The sequence below is a fragment of the Myotis nattereri genome (assembly GCF_964212035.1).
Source record: "Myotis nattereri genome assembly, chromosome: 3".
NCBI lineage: Eukaryota > Metazoa > Chordata > Mammalia > Chiroptera > Vespertilionidae > Myotis > Myotis nattereri.
Genome location: NC_138077.1, coordinates 49,234,962 through 49,259,555, shown reverse-complemented (window position 1 = coordinate 49,259,555; position 24,594 = coordinate 49,234,962). Strand labels below are relative to the sequence as shown.

Sequence of the window (24,594 nt, the reverse complement as noted above, 5' to 3'; positions counted from 1 at the left end):
ACCAAGTCTGTGGCAATTTGTTATAGCAGCCCCAGGAAACTAACTTACCATGTTTTCAGATTTCACTACATGCAACTGATCGGTGGGCAATAAACAATGGTCTATGGAGGGCAACGCGTGGACTATGAACCCAAAAGAGGAGAGTTCTACTGCCCATGCAGCAGCCATACACTGAGCCTAGGAACACAGAAAGGAACTGCTCCAGAGCTGAGCAGTCCTTCCTCCCTTGGGTGGAGGGGCATTAACCAACCTCATCCTTCTTCTCCTGAATGCGTCGTCTCTCTGCCTCAATAGCCAGCTTTTCCTGGATTTCCTGAGCAATTTCACAGTCCTGTTGTTCACTAAAAAACAAAAGTCAAAACAACATGAGTAGAGAAAATAAGAAACAAGGTACTGACTACTCACTATGAGCCAGTCCACATTTTTATCTCAATCCTCACAACAGTGTTGCAGAGCTTGATGTGGTCACCACTCATAGATGAAGAACTTGAAGCCAAAGTAATGAAATTACCTCCCTGAGGTCACAGAGAAACTAAGTGAAAATTTGATCCGGACACTACAATGGAAAGCCCCATGCTTTTTCCACACTACCAGATCACCTCACTCCACTGGGACCACCTACAGAGAGACAGGCATGTTTTCTGCAAAGGCATGTTTTCTGTAAGATCAATCTCCACAGATGCGTAGAGAGTACACAGAAAAACACTGGGAGTGAGATCACTCAATGTCAACAATACTGTGATCACCTGGGGGGGGGGGGGGATAGTATGACTTTGGTGTTTATAAATTTTTAATTGTATATATTTTTTTGTTTTGATAATGTTTTTAAAAAGGGAAAACATGTATATTCCCCAGCTTTGGTTCCCAGTAGAAACCTCTCTGGCTGATTCTAGCTTATTTAATACTCTGGCCACTGAGACAACTGCTGTTACCATAGTTTCGTTTGTTTTGGCATGCGGGCATTTAACAAAGATTTAAACATACTATTTTCTATATGCAGATTCTATGCTCAACACTGAGGATACAAAAATGAGTTAGTCTTGCTCCTATGCTCAGAAGCTTTTAATACACTTTTGGTTGGAGAAACAGATTCTTTAAAACAGCACCCATAAAACAGTTCTAACAGAAAATTGAGTTTGGATCTCTCAGAAACGGCTACAAGTCTTCTGGCTTCAGGTTTCAAGAAAAATCAATGGGCAGCTTAAAACTCCAGAACAGGATATATCTGGGGAGCCAACTTTTACAGAGTATGAGCTCAGAAAGATGAACATACAGGCTTAGAGTTTACTATCTAAAAAAAATGCTGAAATAGTTACAATAGTGACTTATGTAAGTACTTTGTTTGCTAAACAAATATATCTTCTTAGTTCTCCCTCAGCCAGTTGACCTTAAAATACTCAAGGAATCTTCAGTGTTGGCTGTATAATATGGTTTTTAATTGAGTTTATAGGAGTGATATTGATTAATAAGATTATATAGGTTTCAGGTATATAATTCTATAATACGCCACCTATATATTGTATTGTGTGTCCACCACCGCAAGTCAAGTCTCCTTCCAGTACCATTTAACCCCCCAAACCCTCCTTTACCTTCCACCCCCGCTGTATAATCTGTTTAATGGCAGTCTTTTGTAATTGAAAAGTGCTGTGGGGATAGAGGAGAGTGGCAATATCCTAACTTTTCTATACAAAACTGAGGGATAAAATAATTAAAATTATTCTCATTTGCACAAGGAAACGGTCACTCTCAACATATTTTGAAATAGGTAGATGTAGGTGAAAATAGATGTGTGCACACATAGGAGTGATTAGGCACACAGGACAGAAAGTGGGAATACAAGATAGAGAGCACAGATCAGAGATGCAAGTCTGTCTCAGAATCCGGGGGAAAAGCACTGCACAAAATGTCTTCAGACCAGATTTCTGGTCCTCCCAGTGACAAATGCCCGCTCATGTCACCTAATCATCTGTAAAGGATTTTGGATTTAATGACTTCATATTTCTGGCCTTATATTCGAGGATGTGTAATCTTCCAAACCAAAAAACTGAAAATAAGCAAAAAATCTTAGAATAATGTTTACTTATACTTAGATCCTCCTTTCATTCACTCAGTTCTAGTAATTAAGGATCATACACAAAATCATAGTTTTCAAAGACTGTGCTACCTGGATCTTCCAAATTAACATAAAATCTGATTAGGAGTAAGCAACTATGACCTACACATAAGGTGATAACAGATGGGAAGAAAGCAGGACACAGTAGAGAAGGGAAATCCAAATGAAGTGCTAAAGGTCACAAGGGTCATAGAAGATGAATATCCTAGTATAGAAAAGAAAGAAATGAAGTTTAAGTTGAGCTTCATGATTTTAAATCAGTTCTACTTTACTTAGCTAATTATATAGACTCCTGAGGAAGCAAAATCCAGTGAGAAAAGAGTAGTCAACACATAAACTGATGAACAAAAAAAGATCCAGAGACAGAGAAGCATCGATCAGATGCTCAAACCTCAGAAGGAAGGTAGGGGAAGGTGCGGGGAAAGGGGAGAGATCAACCAAAGGACTTGTATGCATGCATATAAGCATAACCAATGGACACAGACACCAGGGGGGTGTGGGCATGAGCGGGGTTGCGGGGACAATGGGGGGATAAGGACACATATGTAATACCTTAATCAATAAAGAAAGAAAAAAGAGTAGTCAACAATCTTCTCAAGCCTGACTTTGGACAGGAACCCTGGGATCCAGAATGAGTGGAAGGTTCTAATTCCTTCAAATCTAAGTATGTAATCCTCCTCTTGCTGTTCAGCAGTCAAGACTGCCAGGATGTGAAAAATCAAAAAACTTCATTTCTAACTTACTTATTTCAGCCAGGAATGCCTCCAAACTCCTGAAGTCTCAAGGAGGAATATAATACCCGGTTCTCCTCTCATTTAGGACCTATAACCCATCACTCATCAGATTTGATTTGTATTTTACAGTGGTTTGTCTCAATAATCTCTCAACAACCTCATTATACTCCCTATCACTACCCTCATTCAGGATATTAAACTTCCGCATCAACATAGGAACTGGCTTTCATAACAGAGAATTGTGAATAATGTAAAAGGCAATGATTTATTCTTAAATAGTTTACCTCTGGCTCTCAACTTTACTGGGTTTGTGACACCAAACCTGCATACATCTCAAATCTCTCTCTTCTAACTCCATTATCATTTAGGCTCTAGGATATCACTCCTCTCTGCATCTGTATTGCCCACTATCCTCCATTCAAGTCTCACCATTTCTTATTTCTTATTTATTTATTTATTTTCTTTTTTTATCTTTAATTTCTTTATTGGTTAAGGTTTTACATATGTGTCCTTATCCCCCCATTGCCCCACCACCTGCCCCAGTGTCCGTGTCCACTGGTTATGCTTATATGCATGCATACAAGTCCTCTGGTTGATCTCTCTCCTTTCCCCCACCCTCTGTGCCTTCCCTCTGAGGTTTGATGGTCCGATCGATGCTTTTGACCACTGCTGAATAGCTCCCTTCAATCTTGCCACCTCTACTCCTTTACTTTCCCAGTCCCCAGAGTAAGCCCCTAAATGAAAATTCTAAAACTCCAACAGTTAGTTCTCTATTCCTTATAATATAAAATCTATGAAACCTAAATTCCTTAACATAGCTTATGTGACCTTTTGGTCCAGCTTTTGAGTATTCTCCGGCCTCATCTCCTACCTAATCGCACCCCGCACTGCAGCAATACTGATCATCTTGCAGCTACCATGCGATCCCAGGTCCTTTTACCTCTTACCTTTATGCTTGCTTCCCCCTCTGGCTAGAATGGTTTTCCTCAATTATCACTATAAACTCCTAATTAACCATCAAGGTTCAGATTAAATATATCACCTATGTTGGGACAGTTTTCTCAATCTCTTCTCTCTTCATAAGCATGAAATTACTGTTCAATTATATGTGCTTCATGCATGTACCTGTACATATAAAGTGTTCAGAATATGTCCTTAAGGCCATTAAAGGCAGTGATTATGTTTCTTCACATCTGTGGTCTCCAGTGCCTTTCATGGTGTCAGGGATAGCAAGAGTCAATAAGAATGTTTATTTACAAAAGATGGAAGCTGAACAAAAAAATGATGAAGTTCTGTCTACTGATAATAAAATATAAAATCAAAGCCTTCCCTAAAGGCAGCAAAAATAATAGGCTCTCTTGTTTATATGAACATGACAACTAAAAAAACTAAGGGGTCCCTTTGATCCTCCCTTTACCCCTTCTCCTCAAAACAATATCTAATGGTTAAATCCACTCTTAGAGATCTAGGTATTAGAGCTACTCTCAAAGAAGAAATGTACCCTGGGAGTTTTAGGGCATTGAAAATAAAAAGTAATTGTACCATAAGAGAACTTAGATATGATCTTTTCATATCTAACTGTAAAAGAGGAGACTGAACTGAGTGCACAATTCAGAGCTTTCCAGAAGGTTCTTCCTGGATCTGAAAAGTAAGGGGTTTGAGGAAAATAGGAGCAGCAAACCCTGATAGGACATAGTAAAGGAACCCGATACAAGTCATGAAGTTCTATCATATCACTGGATTCCCCCAGACAACCAACCTGTGAGGCAGAGATCATCTTTTCCCATCTTGTACGGAAGGAAAATAGGTGGACCACATTTCTCAAAGTCATACAGTGAAAATGCTAAGAGTTCATTCACACAAGAATGCACACATCCCTAAACCAAGTCAATGTTCCAAAAACAAAGTTTTCAAATCAAAGAAAAGGATACACACACACACACACACACACACACAATGTTTTAAATATAACACTGACAGGAATGAGAGGAACAGAAGGACAGTCTCCTCCTCCCCTGCCCTGGTTGCTGACTCCACAGAGGAAACCAGTAAACCAGTCCTGGCATGACTCCCTCCACTCCCCAGAATCCTCACAGGTCTTTGTAGCGCTTCTGAAGCTGAGCCTGAGCTTTCAGATCTTCCTCTTGGAGTTGCTTAGCCACCCGGAGATCATGCTGGACCAAACGGTTCCGCTGAATGTTTGATGCCAAATGATGCTCAACTGGACAGAAAGATGGAGGAAAGGAATTACAATGCTTTGGCTTATTAACAATAACTTCCTATTAAACTTAAAAAGAGCTTTTCCATTAAAGAGCTTCATACCCATCACTTTATTGTGTGGCCTCAACAACGCCGGTTAATAGGCAGCACAGGAATTATTATCCCATCTTTCCATTGAGTAAAAAGAGGGTCAGAAAGGTTAAGTCACTTGCCTTTGGTCACATGGCCAAACAGTGGCAGTGGCAGGACTTCTACACAAATATTCGAAAGCCAGGGCCAGTGCTCTCTCTGCTCCACAAGCTATCACTCTACTTATAAACTACATTTTTCAATACTTACTTTTATATTGCCACACCAATTAATGATTCACAAATTACATATTCATAAATATGTACTTTTGCACAACACATACAGCTTCGATTTATTTTTCATAGTTATATACTTAAATATTCAGAAAAATCCACAGTCTAGATACCTTCATTGCCTGGAAAAAGTCCTTTGCCCCTATTTCTAGGGGAAGAAATAGCTCCCTAAGCCAGACTTCTACACACCCCAAATCCAGGTGTGGACAAAAAAGGGGCCACATACTAAACCTGATAAGCTCAGGGAGGGCCTGCGTGGTGGATGTAACTACAAAGGATGGTCTGCAACTGAACTCATGTTCTTAACTAAAAGTGAGTGATGACTGCTAGTCATGTCCTAGGCCAGTATCTTCCCTGACAAAGGTCAATCTTTATTTTAAGCCTGCTATTGACTTTTTGCATCTAAGATAACATACCTTTGAAATGTCAGAGTAACTCCCCTTTACCAGAGCAGAAGACCACAAAACCCCTTGTTATCTTGTTCCCCTGCATACCATCTCTATGTGCTGCAAAGTTAATTAGTAATTATCCTGTACCCATCAATGTAAAAGAAATATGTGTGTCTCCATTTTATTCTTTATCTGATCACAGAGGTTTTCCTTGATTTGCTTTCTCCTGCCTCCCTAAACTATCATCAATAGATTTCATGTAACCCTCCTGATGCTTCCTCCTTTGACTATAATGTATAAAATAAACTGCAAAACAGCCATTTTCTAGAGCATTTTTTTTCAATCTGTTGAGATTTTGCTTCTGGGCAATTGGCAGTTTGGCTCAAATAAACTCATATAAAACGTCTCTACAGGTTTGGATGTTTCTCACGTTGACACATGTATAACCAGTCCCTCTTACAACACACTAAGGTTTTGAGGCCCCCTTTTACTCCAATGTACCCACAGTCATCTAACACCTGGCAGTGGTTATACTTCAAAATACGCGAACGTCATGCTTCACCCAGGCGTCCTGGGCCTAGACAAATCGCTCGGAGGGATGGATGGTGCAGCCTGCAGCCTGGTGACTGTGTTCTCTCCCTGACTCACTCTAAGACACCTGCCTCGAGCTACCACTATAAAAAAGAAAACTGAAGGAGCGGGGATGAGGTCTATTACTCACTCTCCTGTTCCTGCAGGCTGTGGGCCAGGGTGTGGTCCTCCAGGACAGCGAAATCTCGACACACTGCAGAGGATGAGAGGGAAAGGCAGATAGGAAAGCTCATTAGTAATATTGCAACATAAAAAGAAAAGCATGTTCTTTACTTCAAAAGTCAATTCTCATATTTAAGATGATCAACTTTATAATTTGCACTGCACAAAACAGTGACTAGTTAGCACAGTCTTCTTTCACACACAAAAAACCACATAAGTACCTGCTCGGTGACAAGCACAGGGTATCACAAAATAATGATTAGCTCTGGTCCTTGGCCTAAAGATATTAACCACAGAATCAGAACCCCAATATCAGGAAATTCCAATAGACAAGAATGTTTTGCATATTGCAGCTGACAGAAAACTGAGTTGTCACGTGGTCAGAGGAGCTAATAATCCTTGGCCAATGCTTCAGCCACCTGGGGTCCAGAGGATCCTCTCCCATAGACTTATGTCTATCCTGGTGCCATTAGGAAAAACATACCTTCATCAGTCCCTCTGGTAGCAGCAGATCTCTACTTTAAGGATAATCACATTATTTAATAGGTCCACACCCTTAGACATGAGTTAGAACTAGTTCTCTAGATCTCTCTAAAGGTAACTGTCTAAAAAGAATCTGCAAACCAAAAGAAAATGGGAACCTCAGAGTATACCAGAATCCTGCCCCTAACTTTGCCTCTACCTGGAGATCCAGGCAAAGCATTTGCTGACCTATTTTCTTAGAAGCAAATGAGAAGAGAGTCTCCAAGGTCCATTCTACCCCAAAGTGCAATTTGAACTCCTGCTTCTTAAAACAAACATACAGGCAGAACTCATGAAAAGTGATGTTCTGTTTGGTTTAAGGGTGTGTAGTTTAGGTGATATGTCTTTATTCCAAATGTGTAACTGACATTAAAAAAGAAAATTCCCCAAAGCCTCAGACTACTGTAATGTGTAGGACTTATGAAAATGTCCCCTAGGGCTTACCAGAGGTTATAGATGTCTTTCTACAGCTTTGAATTTGCCTGTAAGGGCATTTAACTGAAATGAAGAAACACTCCTTTGTCATGCTTAGCACGATGTATGTGTACTACATACATTCATACAGCCCTGGCCCTTACTGCAACAAAAAAGTAGGCAGAGCTTAGAGAAGTCAAAGTTAGTCTCAAATGGTTTTATGGTGGAGGAATCATTTTTCCCCCAAAACCATGTTAAATTGAGTATTACCTTAGCTTACCCCTTGCTTAAATGCAACTGCAAAACCAGTAATTCCAATAGGAAGTCCTGATTAGATATATTCTCACCAAACTCGAATTTGAGGCCCAGATGTATTACCCAATACTTCATAGGATGAAAGTGCTTACAAGATAAACTGGTTAACTCTCCCATTTAGTAGGTGGGAAAGATTAGGGCTAGAAGGAAGAAAGAGCTTATTAATGCTATATAGCAGGGGTGGGCAAACTTTTTGACTGGAGGGCCACAATGGGTTCTTAAACTGGACCGGAGGGCCGGAACAAAAGCATGGATGGAGTGTTTGTGTGAACTAATATAAATTCAAAGTAAACATCATTACATAAAAGGATACGGTCTTTTTTTTCAATAGTTTTATTCATTTCAAACAGGCCGGATCCGGCCCGCAGGCCGTAGTTTGCCCATGGCTGCTATATAGTGTGTTGGTAATAGAACTGGGAGTCCTTTTCTGAGCCAACCAGCATTCTTTCCTTCCCTAACACGTGACACCCTCCTGGACTCCAGGGAAACCATGGTGGGAATAGACTGAAAGAAGTTATTCTACACTAACATGAATTCTCTAAAACATTTAGCTCACTAACATTAATTAAATGGCTAGAATATGTATGGATTTAGTTCATAGAAAATGAATATTCAGAATGAATTAGCTAAAGTTACATCTTGTGCAAAAGAATGCTATTTTAATATATGGTCTTATTATTTGAAGCACTTTTATTATACAACAAAGGCTTATGTTTATATATTATAGTCAGTATTAATTTTAGGTTAACTAAGATTATATTAATTTTAGAATAACCTTATTATTTATCAAACCATGGGCAGGAACCTATTATTAGGTCAGAAAATCAGTTTACTAAGTCTGGGACAAGCATTTACAAATGGGTAGGCTAGAAAATAGAGGATATCACACATCTACAGGAAACTACGGTTTGAAGAAACACTTTCAGTTGTATACACACGTGTATATGAAATGTATTATGCCATAATGTAAAATACACATCACTGAGGATTACACTCAAATAGTTTAAAAGTCACTTCAATTTATGTTGTTGGGGTAGAAAGTTACACCAGAAAAATGTACTTTATGTTTTTAATGTGTTGACTAAAATTAAAAATTATAAAATTACTGCTGTTTTCCATGGGATAACTGCATGTGAAGAACTGCAATAAGTTTATATTTATTTTACTCAGCACAGCATTAAAAACAATGTTGTGCAGTACGCCTGGGGGGCAGGGGAAGGGGACAGGCGGGAGTGGGTCCAAGGAGGAAGAAAAGGGGGACATATGTAATACTTTGAACAATAAAGATAATTTTTTTTAAAAAAAAAATGATAATGTCATAAAAAACATAATGTTTACGGATACACACACCTGAAGTAAAAATATGGACTTTTTAATATATGGCACTCACATAAACTGAATTCAGAATAGTGGTTACCTCTAGAGAAAAGCAAAGGAGCAGGAGTGCCTTCGCCAGATAAGGTAGGCATTCTACTGCTTTATAAATGAGGAGAGAAGGTTGAAGCAAATAAGGTAAAATAGTAACATCTATTAAGTTTAGGCAATAAGTTCCTGGGTTTCTACATTAATTGTGCTTTTTGTAACGTTTTATGTTTAGACCAGAGGCCTGGTGCATGAAATTCGTGCATGGGAGGGGTGTCCCTCAGCCCGGCCTGCACCCTCTTGCAACCCAGGACCCCTTGGGTAGGATCCCTAGGCCTGGTTAGTAATCAGGGCCTATAGGGGCTTTCCTTCTCCCAGCTGTTGGCAGCTGGCCCTGCCCCGCCACTGACACTGCTTGCCGTCTGTGTGGTGCTGCCCCCACTCCCCCACCACTGGCCGCCTCCCTCTGCGGGTGACAGGCGTGGGGTGCGATAGCTTGGCTGGCCTGGGCCTCCCTCTGCAGGACGATCATGGGGCCATGGTGGGCCCCCTGACCAATCGCATTGCACCCGCCATGGCTGGCCTGCAGCCAGTGCGTGTCATAGCATAGTCGTCTGGATGGTCGTTCTGCTGTTTGGCTGATATTCATATTACGCTTTTACTATTATAGATAATCACATTACATATTATATTAATCACATTAAATATATTTTTTAAATTCACATCTTTTATTTCATCAGCAGCATATATTTAAGATGCTTGACAGATCATCAACAGGTTCAAGGAATTTATATATTACAAGTTAACCTTAACAATAACTCTTCTTAATTTCCTAACATTTAAATATTAAGATTAAAGTATATTCAATTACTGTGATTTGTCCCTAAATTCTCTTACAACAGCAGCTGAATTGGTATCCACAAAATATGGGTTGGCCTGGGCTAGAAGGCAAGGTAGAAAATATTCAAAAGCTACATGGAAGCATACACACTCACACAGAGAGTGGTATTGTTAGTACAGGGACTTAGCACTGCAGAGTAAATAAGAACTTCCAAATATATAATCTCATTTATATTGATATTTTATTTGTTCAATCTACAATTTCTTCTGCATGGCTCTAGTTTTCTTCCAGATATACCTCTGCATTCCCTGCATCACTACTCTAATGTGAGCTGGAAAAGTCACACATCCACCCACCTCTGTAAAACAGTAACCAGGCTGGGAGTTACTGAACACATTTCACAGCCAGGCCAAGTTCAGACCCTGATGTTTGCTTCTTTTCTAATCTACTCTACTTTGAAGTAAACAGTATAAATAGCATAAACTCATCTCTCAACCTAAGATAAACCACTAGGCCCTGGGCTTTCACCCTCCCACTTCCCAAGCTTTCCTTCCTGTTTACAATTCCACTTACTCCAATCTCAGGCTGATCTTGCGATTAAGGGAACCACATCCAGCCCTCAATGGTGTGTGGCCTCCTCCTTCCTACCCAAAGATTTTCCCCAAAGTTAGAGCATGGTGGAGCTAAGTCTATTTTGCACCATTAAAACCATGTAACTCTGCCTCCTTGTTTAGAAAATCATCAACAGAAAGATGCTCACTTTATCATTCAACTCAGCACACAGCTGCCGTGCCGCCCATCAGTTGCAAACTCTTCAGGGCAGGGCCCTGTGGGCCTAATTTCTGTACCACAATTAGGACTGAAGCAGCAGTTCTCAATCTGTGGGTCGCGACCCCTTTTGGGGTCGAATGACCCTTTCACAGGGGTCGCCTAAATACATCCTGCACATCAGATATTTACATTATGATTCATAACAGTAGCAAAATTACAGTTATGAAGTAGCAATGAAAATAATTTTATGGTTGGGGGTCACCACAACATGAGGAACTGTATTAAAGGGTCGTGGCATTAGGAAGGTTGAGAACCACTGGAATAGAGGATATAGAAACACTTTCAGAGATGCACACTGATTGGAAAGAAGAAAAAACAAAACAAAGAAAAACAGGTGGTTAAGGTCAAAGAACAGTAAGAGTCCCATAGACAAAGAAAATAAACAATATTGTGAACAGAATTAAGTTCTGCCCTTGCAATGGCATCACAGAGACGAGCAAAAGTTTTCAAACATCATTTAAATAAAAATTAGAAACCTCCTTTATTCCCATTAAAAGACATACAGCTTTAGTGAGCTTTTTAAATCCAAATACATACATATAAATAGTAATTTAGTTTACATTAAGCCAAGCAAGTTTCAGGAATGAAAACTGGGATTTTATATATAGATAGGTATAGATATATTATCTTTCTACACAGACACACAAATGTTGAAAGAAAAGCTGAACCCAATTACAATTTAAATTTATTGCTGGTTTAAATAGTTGAGGAGGTTCAACATGCTGTCCATCCACCACAAAGATGACCAATCCTGTGGCTTATTGTAATGGCCAAGCATAAAATCCTAAAGGTACTCTCCATGATCCTGCACCAACCTTGTAAACCTATAGTATACTTTGACTATAATTGAAATACCTTTCAACTTAAATTTTATTTAGAAAATAGTAGAAAAGATAAACATCAAAATCCTAACATTATGTACTCTATGACTACATTGTAGCTTAATTTTCATTTTTAAACATTACTCTATTTCCCAATTTATCTACCATGAAGGGGAATCTTATTATCTATAATCCTTTTCATAATATTTTATAACAAAAGATATATATTTTAAATCTTATTTAAGCAACTCAACATTGAAGCAACAAATATAGGGTGGACAAAAGTAGGTTTACAAGCCTGGCCAGAGTGGCTCAGTTGGTTGAGCGTTGTCCTGAGCATTGAAAGGTTGCCAGTTTGATCCTTGGGTGGAGCACTTATGGAAGGCAATCGATTGATGATTGATTCTCTCTCACATCTCTCTCTCTCTCTCTCTCTCTCTCTCTCTCTCTCTCTCTCTCTCTCCCCCCCCCCCCCTCCCTCTCAGGATGTTCTCAGGTGAAGAAAGGAGGTTTACAGTTGCTTGTATAAAAAAAGGATGTGCAGGTTATGATTATTACAATAGCTTCATTAACTCTGTTTTGTGTCCTCACAACTGTAAACCTATGTTTTGCCCACCCTGTATTTAGTAGGGGAAAAAAATGAGTTATATAGTATCACTGTTTTATTGATTCAATTTAACTATACCATTTCCTTAAGGTTATAAAATGAAAGGTTTTGATTTGTTTTTTAAATATGTTTTTATTGATTTCAGAGAGAGAGAAAGGGAGAGAGGGATAGAAACATCAATGAGAGATCGATCGATCAGCTGCCTCCTGCACTCCACTGATTGGGGATGGAGCCCACAACCCCTGCCCCTTGCATGTGCTCTGAGGACCTGGAATCAATCCAGTGACCTCCTGGTGCCTGGGTTGAAGCTGAATCAACTAAGACACACAAGCCAGGCTGTTTTGCTTTTTTAATGAAAAAAAGTATGCTAACAAAAAGAAAGTCTACATAAGGCCCCAAATTTGTATCTTGTCTTCCTGAGAAACAAAGCAAGCAGGGAAATATGAAAAGTTGCTCATTATCATAAAAGAGAAATAACACTAGTTCTTCACTGGAGAGAAGTGTTTTACTAGTAACAAACATGAAAGTAAGCTCAGTTATCGTGCTGGAATTTAAAAAGAAATAACTAAATTATATAAAGGACACCATCAATAGTTCAAGCATTAGTTTTAAATGTGTGCCTATACATATATACACAAATACACACACACACACACACACATACACACACACACCTACCTTCAACAAAAGCACAAGACTGAGCACAGTAAAGACATTTTCAAACACAAAACAACTGATTTAATCCCAACATTTCAATCTGATGCAATTTATCAAAATAGGTTCCTAAGTGTGTTTTTTCTAATCCCCGAAATTCAAAGTTAAATGAAAATCCCAGCAACCCAAACCACTTGTTTGGCAAGTAGATATATTATAGCTAACCACAGACACACTAGGTTTGTAGGCAAGTGGGTTTTGAAAATGCTGAGATAATATAAGTCTTCAAATCAGAAGTACTACTTTAATATCACAGACCATCTACATCATTATCAGAGACCACAGAGTAACTGGGCAACTTATTGGAAAAGTGAAAATGGCTGAGTCAGAAATTTCCATCTGACAGGGTAAAAGACTGGGATTCAGTGGAACAGTGAAAAGGGGGGTGAGGGAAGGTAGCAGGGTGGAGAAAGCAATTTTTACTCATGCTGGTCGAACTGCTGGATAGAGATTAGACTTCCCATAAGAAATATCTGACTTAAGTTATCATAAATGACAAAAAAAATATATCCACAAACACAATCAACCTCACAAGGTTCCTGTGTTGCAAGCATAAACTGTATGGAGTGCTGCTTGTGAAGCCAAGCATTTCTGTACCGGCATTAACAAAACAAAAAAGCTACTCAGGAAAAGTAACAACTCAGATCTTGTCTATTCTGAGAAAATGCAGACGCAGATATTAACACAAATCACTCAAATCAAGCTTCCTTTCTTCTCAAGAAATATCTCATAATCTCCAGGTCATTTAGTCTGAGTTCCCAGCAAATTGATGCTTGGGTTCTGCATTTGCATTTTCACCAAAGGATCACTAGGCTCTCCTCAAAACACCAAGTGACCCTGCCTCCACATGGCCCAATGTTGGATAAAGTAGATGTTAGAAAAGATTTCCTTAAACTGGACCAATCTGTATGTTCTATCGGCCCATCATTATTCCACCTACCTAATCATCTACAAGAAATTCACACTGATGCCGCTAGTCACATGTAGCTATTTCTTTAAATTAATTAAAATTAATTTTTTAAAAATTCAGTTACTTAGTCTCACAGCCATGTTTCTAGTGCTAAAAAAGCCCGATGGGACTGGTGCCTACCATTTTGGACAGTGTGGAATAGAGAACACTCAGTAGCATTTAAAACCATCTTAACTGTGTGTGCATGTGTATGTCAGTGTACAGGTGTGCTTATGTTTAACCAACAGATATAACTCACTTTGCCAGTATGGACAACCAAAGGTCTTCAATATATATAGGGAATCCCCAAAATATGTATATACACTTTGAATGATTATAAAGTGTTTATTAATATATAGTTCATTTTCAAAATTTAAAAGAATTTACAGAAATGAATACCTTTTTTTTTTTTTTTTTTTTTTTTTTTTTTTGGTCAATGCCTATTTTCAAACTGATGACCCTTCTGGTCTAGGAACTGATGATAATGCAAAGCAATGAAATCACAAACATCTAGAATCATTTCGTTCAGTGTTTGTGAGCCCTCAGTTTGTCAATGGTTCCCAGTTTTATACTTTAAGCTTTATATTTTACATATCCCCATAAAAAAAGTTTAATTCATAATTTTTTTTGTTCAGAGCTTAGTCTGGCTTCACCCATTATTTCAAATCAGTTAAACCTAAAAAAGAGTGAAAATTAAGTGAGTTATTACCTGTTAAAGTGTGTATACATTTTAGGGGGAGGGTACACTGTGTCCCTAAAAAATATGTACACATGTTGAGTAATTATAAAGGCAGTGTTTGTACTTCAACTGCATTTTCAAACTTCCATGGCATTTTCGGATGAATTTCCTTTGTTCAAAGCTTAGTCTTGCTGAAAAGAAAGAAACGTCAATTGAGCTATCAGCTGTTAAAGTGTGTATGTATGTTTTTGGGACACCCTGTATTATTATTGGTCTTTTGTTAGCCACTGATTTATCTTCAAAGTGTGCTTATATATTACTCTCCTATGCTCTTCTTCTTCATCAGCCCTAAAGGAATGGTAGTTCAGCTAACTTCAACAGAGTGGAAAGATCGAGTTATTCTACATTTACCAAGCAAACACTGTGTATACACAGCCACAGAAACCCAGCGGTCAAACCTGCACTAGGAAAGGAAAGTGAACTGGTAATCGATGCAGTTAAAGAAATTCAATTCTGGGAAATATAACTGCTACTGAATAAACCCAACAGATATCTAATACTTTACACCCAATCTTACAGAATTGGACTCCGAGTAGCAAATGTGTGCATTTGTGAATTTCAACTGGCCTTGAAAATTAAACTGATCACAGATGAAGAAGCAGTCTCTGAAATTTACTGCCTGTGGTGCCTTCTTTATTTTTTTTTTTAATATATTTTATTGATTTTTTACAGAGAGGAAGGGAAAGAGATAGAGAGTTAGGAACATCGATGAGAGAGAAACATCGATCAGCTGCCTCCTGCACATCTCCCACTGGGGATGTGCCCGCAACGCAGGTACATGCCCTTGACCAGAATCGAACCTGGGACCTTTCAGTCCGCAGGCCGACGCTCTATCCACCGCGCCAAACCGGTTTCGGCTGTGGTGCCTTCTTTAAAGAACAACTACATTTTACATGGATGCTCCACTTCAGAACAATTTAGGGATATATGAATTTACACAGAAGTTAAATAAGTAATTACTCTTAAAGCCACAAAAAAGATTAAAAGGAAGAGTGCTTTAAAATGATCCAGCTATTTTTAATGGGTTTATAAATTTTCATAATTAAACATTAAAAAATGGCTACCAGAATTATACTTAAAAAAGATGAAACTCATACAGTTTTTCTGTAGTACACTGCACAGAGCACTGGTAATATAAGATATTCAGTTACTACTTACTGCACAAGGATGCAATATGGTGTAACCAAGAGTACTCTTACTTTGAGTTCAATTCTGGCACTAACACTCACTAGGATGAATAATCTTAACAAATTAATATCACTCATTTTTGCTCACCTATAATAGTCATTGTAAGTACTTGTGCACTGAAGAAAAATTGTACATAAACTTTAAAACTACTCACAAATTAGCCTGGCAGGCATGGCTCAGTGGTTGAGCATTAACCTATGAGCCAGGAGGTCATGGTTCGATTCCCAGTCAGGGCATATGCACAGGTTGTGGGCTTGATCCCCAGGGTGAGGCATGCAGGAAGCAGCCGATCAATGATTCTCTCATTATTTATGTTTCTATCTCTCTCTCCTTCTTCCTTCCTCTCTGAAATTACATATATATATATATATATATATATATATATATATACACACACACACACACACACACACATATATATATACATATATATTTGTACATTTATATTATAATATAAATATAAATATAAAACTTTTAATATAATATAAAAGTACTCACAAATTATTCGGATAGAGGCAGACATTCTATGTAGAAAACAATAGACCATTGATAACCACATGGGGTCCTCAAAAGGATAAATACCATTATATAAGCAATAGCAGACAGTTTTTTCAAAGCAATTTTCCACTAAGAAAGTCCAGATAGTAAGAATTTATGTCTTTTATTTTGATTCCATGTAACCCTAAAGAAACTCCAACCTTCTGTTGTTCCACTATTTGAATGGCACTTTTCCTGGCACTTAAACAAGCCCTCAAATGGTTTGGCAGCCCTCAAATGGTTTGGTTTCTCTGTTTGCCTTAACCTAGAAAGAAAAGCCACCCATCTCCTTAAACCTCTTCAGGATAAACCCAGTCATGCCCATTAAAACCCAAAAGATCACATCCAACCCAACTTAAGTACAAGTTTACACCAAGGGAAGAAAAACCATTTTGGTTTATTGACTTCATATTACCAGAGCTTCCTTAAGTACTAGCTACTGCAAATTCTATTTATCCTTGAGTCAGATAATCCAGATATTTCCACTTTCAACTCATCTTCCATGAAGAGATACATTAGCTAGCACTTTCTTTCCTATTAAGATTAGGTAAATTAATTACAATTTCAAAAAATTTTTTGAGATAATACTCAAAATCCCCCCCCCCAAAAAAAAAAACAAAACACACACACACACACACACAAAACTTTATTATAAATAGTGGTCATGGGATATGTAAGTGTGGTAAAATATTCTCTCAGAATTTTGCTACCATCAAGAAAATTGCAACACTCACATTCCCACTCTGGTAACCTTTTGTCAGACCTCTACACACATTTCCAGTAATCTTGGATTATGTAAATCTAAAGTATGAACAGGAAACAAGTGGGTAAATCTTGAGATTTCTGGAATTCTACTCCAATATGCTCAATAAGTGGTGATGTTTAGTGACTAGAAATATATCTTTTCTAAAATGTATCTTGAGATCATGGGCACACTCCTAGAACAACTCAGTTTACAATAATCTAAGGGAATGCCTCCCTGAAGATCAGGAGACTGACCTTCCTAACTAGAGACCTGATGCATGAAATTCATGCATGGGTAGGGTCCCTAGGCCCCATCTGCAGGGCGACCAGCGGGGCAATTGGGGAGGGCCCCCGCTGGCACCCACCCTAGCTGGCCTGGGGCCTGCAGGCTGGAGGAAGCTCCTGCATTGAACTTCTGCACCCTGGTGGTCAGTGTGCGTCATAGCAACCGGTCATTCCACCAATCATTCTGTTGTTTGGTCAATTTGCATATTAGGCTTTTATTATATAGGACTAGAGGCCTGGTGCATGAAATTCGTACCCGGGGGGTGGGGGGGTGGCGGGGTGTCCCTCAGCCCAGCCTGTACTCTCTCCAATCCAGACCCCTCAGGGGATGTCCAACTTCCAGGCCTAAACTGGCAGTCAGACATACCTCTCACAATCTAAGACCACTGGCTCCTAACTGCTCACCTGCCTGCCTGCCTGATCACCCCCCTGCCAGCCTGATCACCTCTAACCACCTCTGCCTGCCGGCCTGGTCACCCCCAACTGCCCCCCCCTGCCAACCTGGTCACCCCCAACTGCACTCTGCTGGCCTGGTTGCCCCAAAATGCCCCTCCCCCGGCTGGCCTGGTCGCCCCTAACTGCCTCCCCGCCAGCATGGTTGCCCCTTACTGCCCCCCTGCCAGCCTGGTCGCCCCCAACACCCCCCCTCTGCCAGCCTGGTTACCCCCAATAGCCCCCCTCTACCAGCCTGGTCGCCCCTAACTGCCTCCCCTCCAGCTTGGTCACCCCTTACTACTCCCCTCTGCCAGCCTGGTCATCCTTAACTGCACCCCCCTGCCAACCTGGTTGCCTCCAAAGGCCCCCCTGCACCGGCCTGGTCACCTCCAAAGGCCCCTCCTGCTGGCCTGGTCGCCCCTCTGCCCCCCCCTGCCAACCTGGTAGCCCCAAACTGCCCCCACTGCTGGCCTGGTCACCCGCAGCTGCCCCCCCCACCGGCTTGGTTGCCCCTCACAGCCTACCCCTGCCGGCCTGGTTGTCCCACGCAGCCTGCTGTTCAGTCATTTGGTCGTCCCTCACTAACCCCCTGCGGCCTGGTCGCCCCACACAGCCTGCTGTTCAGTCGTTTGGTCGTCTCTCACTAACCCCCTGAGGCCTGGTCGCCCAACACAGCCTGCTGTTCAGTCGTTTGGTCGTCTCTCACTAACCCCCTGCGGCCTGGTCGCCCCACTCAGCCTGTTCAGTTGTCCGTTCGGTTGCGATGGCCCCTGGCTCTTTATATATATAGATTATGATGCAAATAGGCTTACCTTAAAATCAGACTCCCTCTCCTACAAATAGAGTCTATGCAGAAGAAAGAAACAACCCAACAGTACATTGGAAGATGTCTCAAAGTACACCCAGAAAACTCCTATGCAAACAACAGGGAGTTGGGCATTGATCTTAAGAACCAATTCTCTCAATAACCACTGTGACTCTCTATGTAGTTCATTAAATGGGGATATTTTATTTTTTTTGAGAAAAAAATCTGTATTGCTTTAGTGGTATTTAAGTTAAACGGTTCTCTATTCCCAAAAAGCTGGAAACTCAGCGGGTGCTATGGGAAGAAAGAAGCAAAAACTGGCACTTAGTGGTAAACTCCGTAAGGAGGAAACTGAGATGTCTCCAATACTACAAAATTTAACAGAGTGCATAAAGCAGCAACTTGATTGTTTTGGATCTTGCCTGGTGTTTAAAGAGTGTTTCGGAGAAGAAAAACAACTTTACAGATCAAGATTCAAATACTGTTTACTTATACGCTAAAAACCTTGGGCTGGTTATGTAATGTCTTTGGGCTTCCGGTTCCTCATCTATAAAATGAGGTAGATATTGTGAAGATTAAATTAGGTAAGTGAAGGTCCAAAGAAAACATCTGTCATTCAATAAGAAGTTCAGGAAATGGAGCCTATTATATCGGCATCATCAGAGATAGTGAATTCTTACAATTAGTTATTTTATACTAAGTGTTTCTACTAGTCAGGTCCCACTAAGTCACTGATTATCACAGATCCGGTCACTTTTGTAGCATAAAATCGGTACTGGAATATGCAGTCACTACTTCCTCTTATGAATGTCTGGAAATGTTTCCTGGAAAGGAACTGCAACATAATCAACTGGTCACGACATTTCTATAACTCTTCTAACCTTTTATGTCCAACTGAGGGTGAACAAGCTTCATACAGACGTGGGCCTGAGTGAAAGGGAAATCAGTTTGTCTAAACTGTTTAATAAGCTCCACCACTCCGAACTTCTTTCAGTTGAAGGTCCAGGATTAGAAAGCAAAGTACAATTCTATGTGAAAGTCATGTAATTATAGTTTATGAAGATAGAAGAAACATCAAAGTATCACCATCAAGAAAGACAGGAGGGTAGAATATTGAGTTGAAGTATAGCCAATCAAAATCTAAACAACATAGTAATATGAAGATTTAAAATATTGCATGCCCAAAACTAAACAATTTTCCTATTATTTGAGTCACTCTAGTAAAAGCTTTTCATCAAATCCACCTGTAAGAAAGGTGGATATTTCTTTTCTAAATTATAGAAATGTTATAGCTTTAACGTTGCATGTAAGGAACAAACCAGTTGAAGTACAAAGAACCCTGTTTTAATCCCAGATACCTGTCAGAATTTTAGTTCTGGCTGTCAGCAGCAGCTCACCAAGTGACCTTTAACAAGTCACTTTCCAAATCAGAAACTCAACCTATAAAGAAATAGTCCAAATTTGCTTTAAGAACACAACCAACTCAAACATAAAGTTGTAGAAATATAGCTGAGTATATCTCTTTGATAGAAGCATGTCATCTAAAATGTGATAGTCACAGCCTATATGAAAAACTATCCATATAGGATGACTGTTGTGTTAACTTTCTCTGGCACCAAATATTGCTTTCTTCATTGTTGCTGTTGGTTTTACTATTTATAACACACAAAAAATGGTTAACATCTGCTTTTATCCATCTGTCAGTAGCTTTAACCCTCATAAATCTTAAAATAGCTTTTCATTTAATCTGATGTTTTATAAAAAGGTAGACTTTTCCTGTTTTCAGCTAGCAGTTCTCACAGAGCGTTCGGTATCAGAGTAAAAGGAGGCCATGTTATCAGTCACTTACTGTCTAGTCTAGTGAATATAAATGTAGCCGGTGCCATTTACTAAAAGGTTCACCTGGGGTCAGATGATGAGAGTACAACCTGGGAAGGTAAACACCTTCTATATTCAGAAAGTTTCCTGAAGATTGCCAAATTATTTATGTTTAACTGGAACGTGTTCTAAATGCCTCGGGTGTATGTACTACTATTGAAACTGGCTTAGATACATCCTACATTATACTTGGTTTTCATGTGTGTCTCCTGCAGAGGAAGTGAAAGAAAATCAGGAGCAGCCTGCATCTAAACAGGAAGACAAGCTGACCAAATACCGTTCTGCTCTAGAGGATTTATTTGCCTCACTTTTTTTTAAAGAGTCAAAATTATTTTGATGATTTTTAAAAACTGCTATAATATATACTAAGAAGTACATATTTTTCATAGTGCTGTATGTTTTTAAAGCAGTGTTAACTTCTAATGCACTATGTGAAGCTACCAGTAAAAGAGGCTAGTTTGCCCTAATTTAGGAAGCTATTCTAAAATAAGTACAAATTAAAATATATCCATCTGCAAAGCAAAAACCTTTGAGCTCATGCTTTCCAATCCTCTTTTGATCATAAACCATCCCAAGTTTGCAATCTGTGTATTCATCATTTTAGTTTCCAACTCAAAACTTTCTGATTCTTCACAATTAGTACTCCTCATAATCAAGAACTTAAAAATACATGTTATGTTTGATCTGCTTAGTTAAAACTTTGTAAGAACCTTGCCCCTTAATCCAAAATAAACAAATAAACCTAAAGGAGAAAAATCCTATATAATAAAAGGCTAATATGCAAATTGCCAAACAGCCAAACAACTGGTCACTATGACATGCACTGACCACTAGGGGGCAGATGCTCAACACAGGAGATTCCCCTTGGTGGTCAGTGCTCCCACAGGGGAGTGCAGCTCAACCAGAAGCCAGGCTCATGGCTGGAGTGCAGCGATAATGGCGGGAGCCTCTCCTTCCTCTGCAGTAGCACTAAAGATATCCGACTGCCAGCTCTGGCCCACTTCCCATAGGGTGGGCCTAAGCCAGCAGTCAGACATCCCCCGAGGTCTACTGGACTGCAAGAGGGTGCAGGCCGGGCTGAGGACCACCCCCCAGTGCACAAATTTCATGCACCAGGCCTCTAGTAGTAAACATAAAAAATTCTGAATGGATCCCAACACCATCAGAGAAAATAACCACATCCTCCAGGAACAGTGACAAAATGACACCATATCACTTTGTTTGGAAATGTGCACAGATCAATAGGGTTTTACATAATTAAAGTAGATCCATAAATAGGTAAGATCATTGTCTCCAAAGGAGACTACTATACATTTAAGTCCTAAGTCAAGCTTAATACCAATAAACCTCTTACAGGAATTAGAGAAATAGGAAAAACTCATACGAGAAAAAGTAAGTGACTTCCTAGTCCTCTGTTCCTACCCTAGTGAATTTATGGAAATGATCATAGCTCTTATTCTGGTATCCCATGTTCAGTTAGCTCAGGTCAGTTGGCCTACTGAGCACAAGCTGTCAAATAGTCTGAAAAGTTTTCTGGAGTACCTGCTATGTGTAAGGATCCCCAAGAAATACTGAGATCAGTCTGCTAACATCTCTTGAGAGAGAGATAGTAGACCAATACAGAGACTAACGTATTACTTAATGAAGTACTTCAAAGTGGATTGAAGGCACACATAGGAAAGAAGCAGGGTAGACTTAACAGAGAATCAGCATTTGAACTAGATGAGGGGAAGGGGGTATGGGTACAGGTAGCCTATATTTGGCTAGTGTAGACAGAAATTCCAGGCAGAGAATGAGGATTTACAGGAACAATGGTCTGGAAGAAGGAAAAGTAGGAACATTACAGGGCAACTTGAACAGTGATAACAAAAGAGACTGAATGTATAGCACAGTGTTTTACAAAATGTTTTGATATCCATTTCTTGAGTTAACTCTCATGACAAGCTCTTGTATTAGGCACAGTAAATATTATCTCCAATAAACAGATAAAGAAACTGAAGCTCAGAAATATTAAGTGTTTTCTCTGAGTCCTTAAACCTAGTAAGTGGTAAAAAGGAGTTGTGTAAAACCAGGTTTCACAAGTCTAGGTTCAAGTTTTTCCCCTTACAAACAGGTTAGACTGCTGAAGTTCAATTTTATACTCCAAGCTTGGTTTCAACTTAGATATACTCTTTAATGTATCAGTAAACTAGAGCAAATATTATAAAATTCTAGAAGGAACTCAATTACTGAAAAGATGCATAGCAGACCAAAAAAGAGATGCACAGCAGAATATACAGGGGAAAAGGTAGCCTCTTTTTCTATTTAAAATAGCAAAGAAAATGACAGTTATATTCCACACTGCCAAGTAAGTAGGAATCAGAAGTACACGAATTTCTTACCTCCTTTCAATTGCACAAATCCTTTCAACATCTGCTCCCCACATTTGGGGAGAATACATGAGGAGAAACCATAAATAGGGATCAAAAAGAAAACAAAATAAAAATAGAATTCTGATACCCAGACATAAATAGCTAAATAAAACCCTAGTGTCTGTTACACATTCTGCAAGACAGATATCATGTTTCATTTAGTTATCAATTATTAAATAGAAAGTAAATTAAGAACCTCAAGACAGTCTATGGGAGACAGGTGTCCTTTAGGTTCTAAGTGCCAACGAAAATTTTACATTACATATCCAGAAAGGTTTTATAACAAAGACCCTACTCAGTCATCATATCCCACTGCCCTTAGCATTTCGGCAACGTCCCCTTTAGCTCTCTGGTCATCAGCATACACCTATTCTGGTGGAATTATTAGAATGACACCCTTTTCACTCACACAGTGTTCGAGTTTGAGCCACAAATTATTTAATAAATCTGCCACTAAACCTCACTGGTTAGCCTACTTTGGGAGCTTGAGAGCCTTTGAAACTAAGTTTTTGGAATTCAGAGATGTTAAAAGCATGATAAAATGGATTCTATCAATAGCTCCCTAATCCTCTTCTAAATCCCCAGTCTGTCTCCTCCAACATAAACAGGGCCAAAATTATCTCTCTCAAAGATAACTTTGTGGAGCTTTAATGGGGTAACCATACAAAGAAAAGACAAGAAATGCTTTGTGGGTACACTAAAGCCTAATCTGAAATAAAGAGGTCTGACCATGGAGACCTGGGAAAACAATAGAAGCAGACATGTCAAGTTAGACTCCAGCAATCACTGACAGGATAAGAAACAGTTTGTAGACAAAGCCTGAAAGCGATTTGTAATTGCAGACATTGAGCGTGAACAGTCCTTTCCAAAAAAGCTGTTGGCCCACATGTTAGGCCAAACTCACAATGTACAGATGGGAGGATGGGGATATTCATCAAGTTCCTTCTTTCTCTTTCTCTACTGCAGGTTTCCCATCTAGATAATGATTTTCTGACAGTATTTGCCAACCCTAACAGTCTATATTTTATAGAACCTCATAATATGAAAAAGAAAGCTAGTATTTTAAAATATTTGGTGAGAAGGTGCTACTCAAAAGTTAATGAATAAAACACTTAAAAATCATGGACTCCTCTATAGAGTCAATAAAGAAAACAAAATTTGTTGATGATGAGGGAGTGAAGAGGAAAAGATCTCCTTATAAGTCATTCACGGTTTTTACCACATGTAGTTAAAAGTCCTAGAGTCAAGTTAATGGAAAGTGACTCAGCCTTTATGACTCATTAGAGAAATAAAAACCAAAAATGCCCAGTGGAGACTCCCCTGGTATTTGGTCACTGAGGAACTGTATTAGGACTGAATTGAGCATTACACACAAGCCTCCAAAGTTTGGTGGTAAATAAGCCTAGTTCCTTCTGATACAAGATTCCAAGAAGATGAAGTGACACCTCATTCATGCAAATGTCAATAACACATTCTGAAGAGAGTTGGTAATAACTAATAATAATAACTAAAAATCATAAGCAAACTTTTTTAAAAAACTGAATCTGTTTACTCGTACACATCACTCATCAAACTCCACAGTGTGGCACACTTTTACTTTACATAAGATTTCTACTCAGTTAATC

The 24,594-nt window shown here is 39.3% G+C and overlaps 1 protein-coding gene across 2 annotated transcripts in view; it reads right to left on the bottom strand.

The window, feature by feature from the left end:
- The window catches only part of CCDC50 (coiled-coil domain containing 50), a 69,532-nt gene that overhangs the window by 34,858 nt on the left and 10,080 nt on the right, over positions 1–24,594 (bottom strand). For both annotated transcript variants that reach the window (XM_081087032.1, XM_081087031.1), the window contains exons 2-4: positions 6,540–6,602; positions 4,942–5,068; positions 251–341 (exon numbers count right to left, since the gene is read on the bottom strand). In XM_081087032.1, coding sequence (XP_080943158.1) covers positions 251–341; positions 4,942–5,068; positions 6,540–6,602 — 281 coding nt within the window. The remainder of the gene's footprint in view (positions 1–250; positions 342–4,941; positions 5,069–6,539; positions 6,603–24,594) is intronic.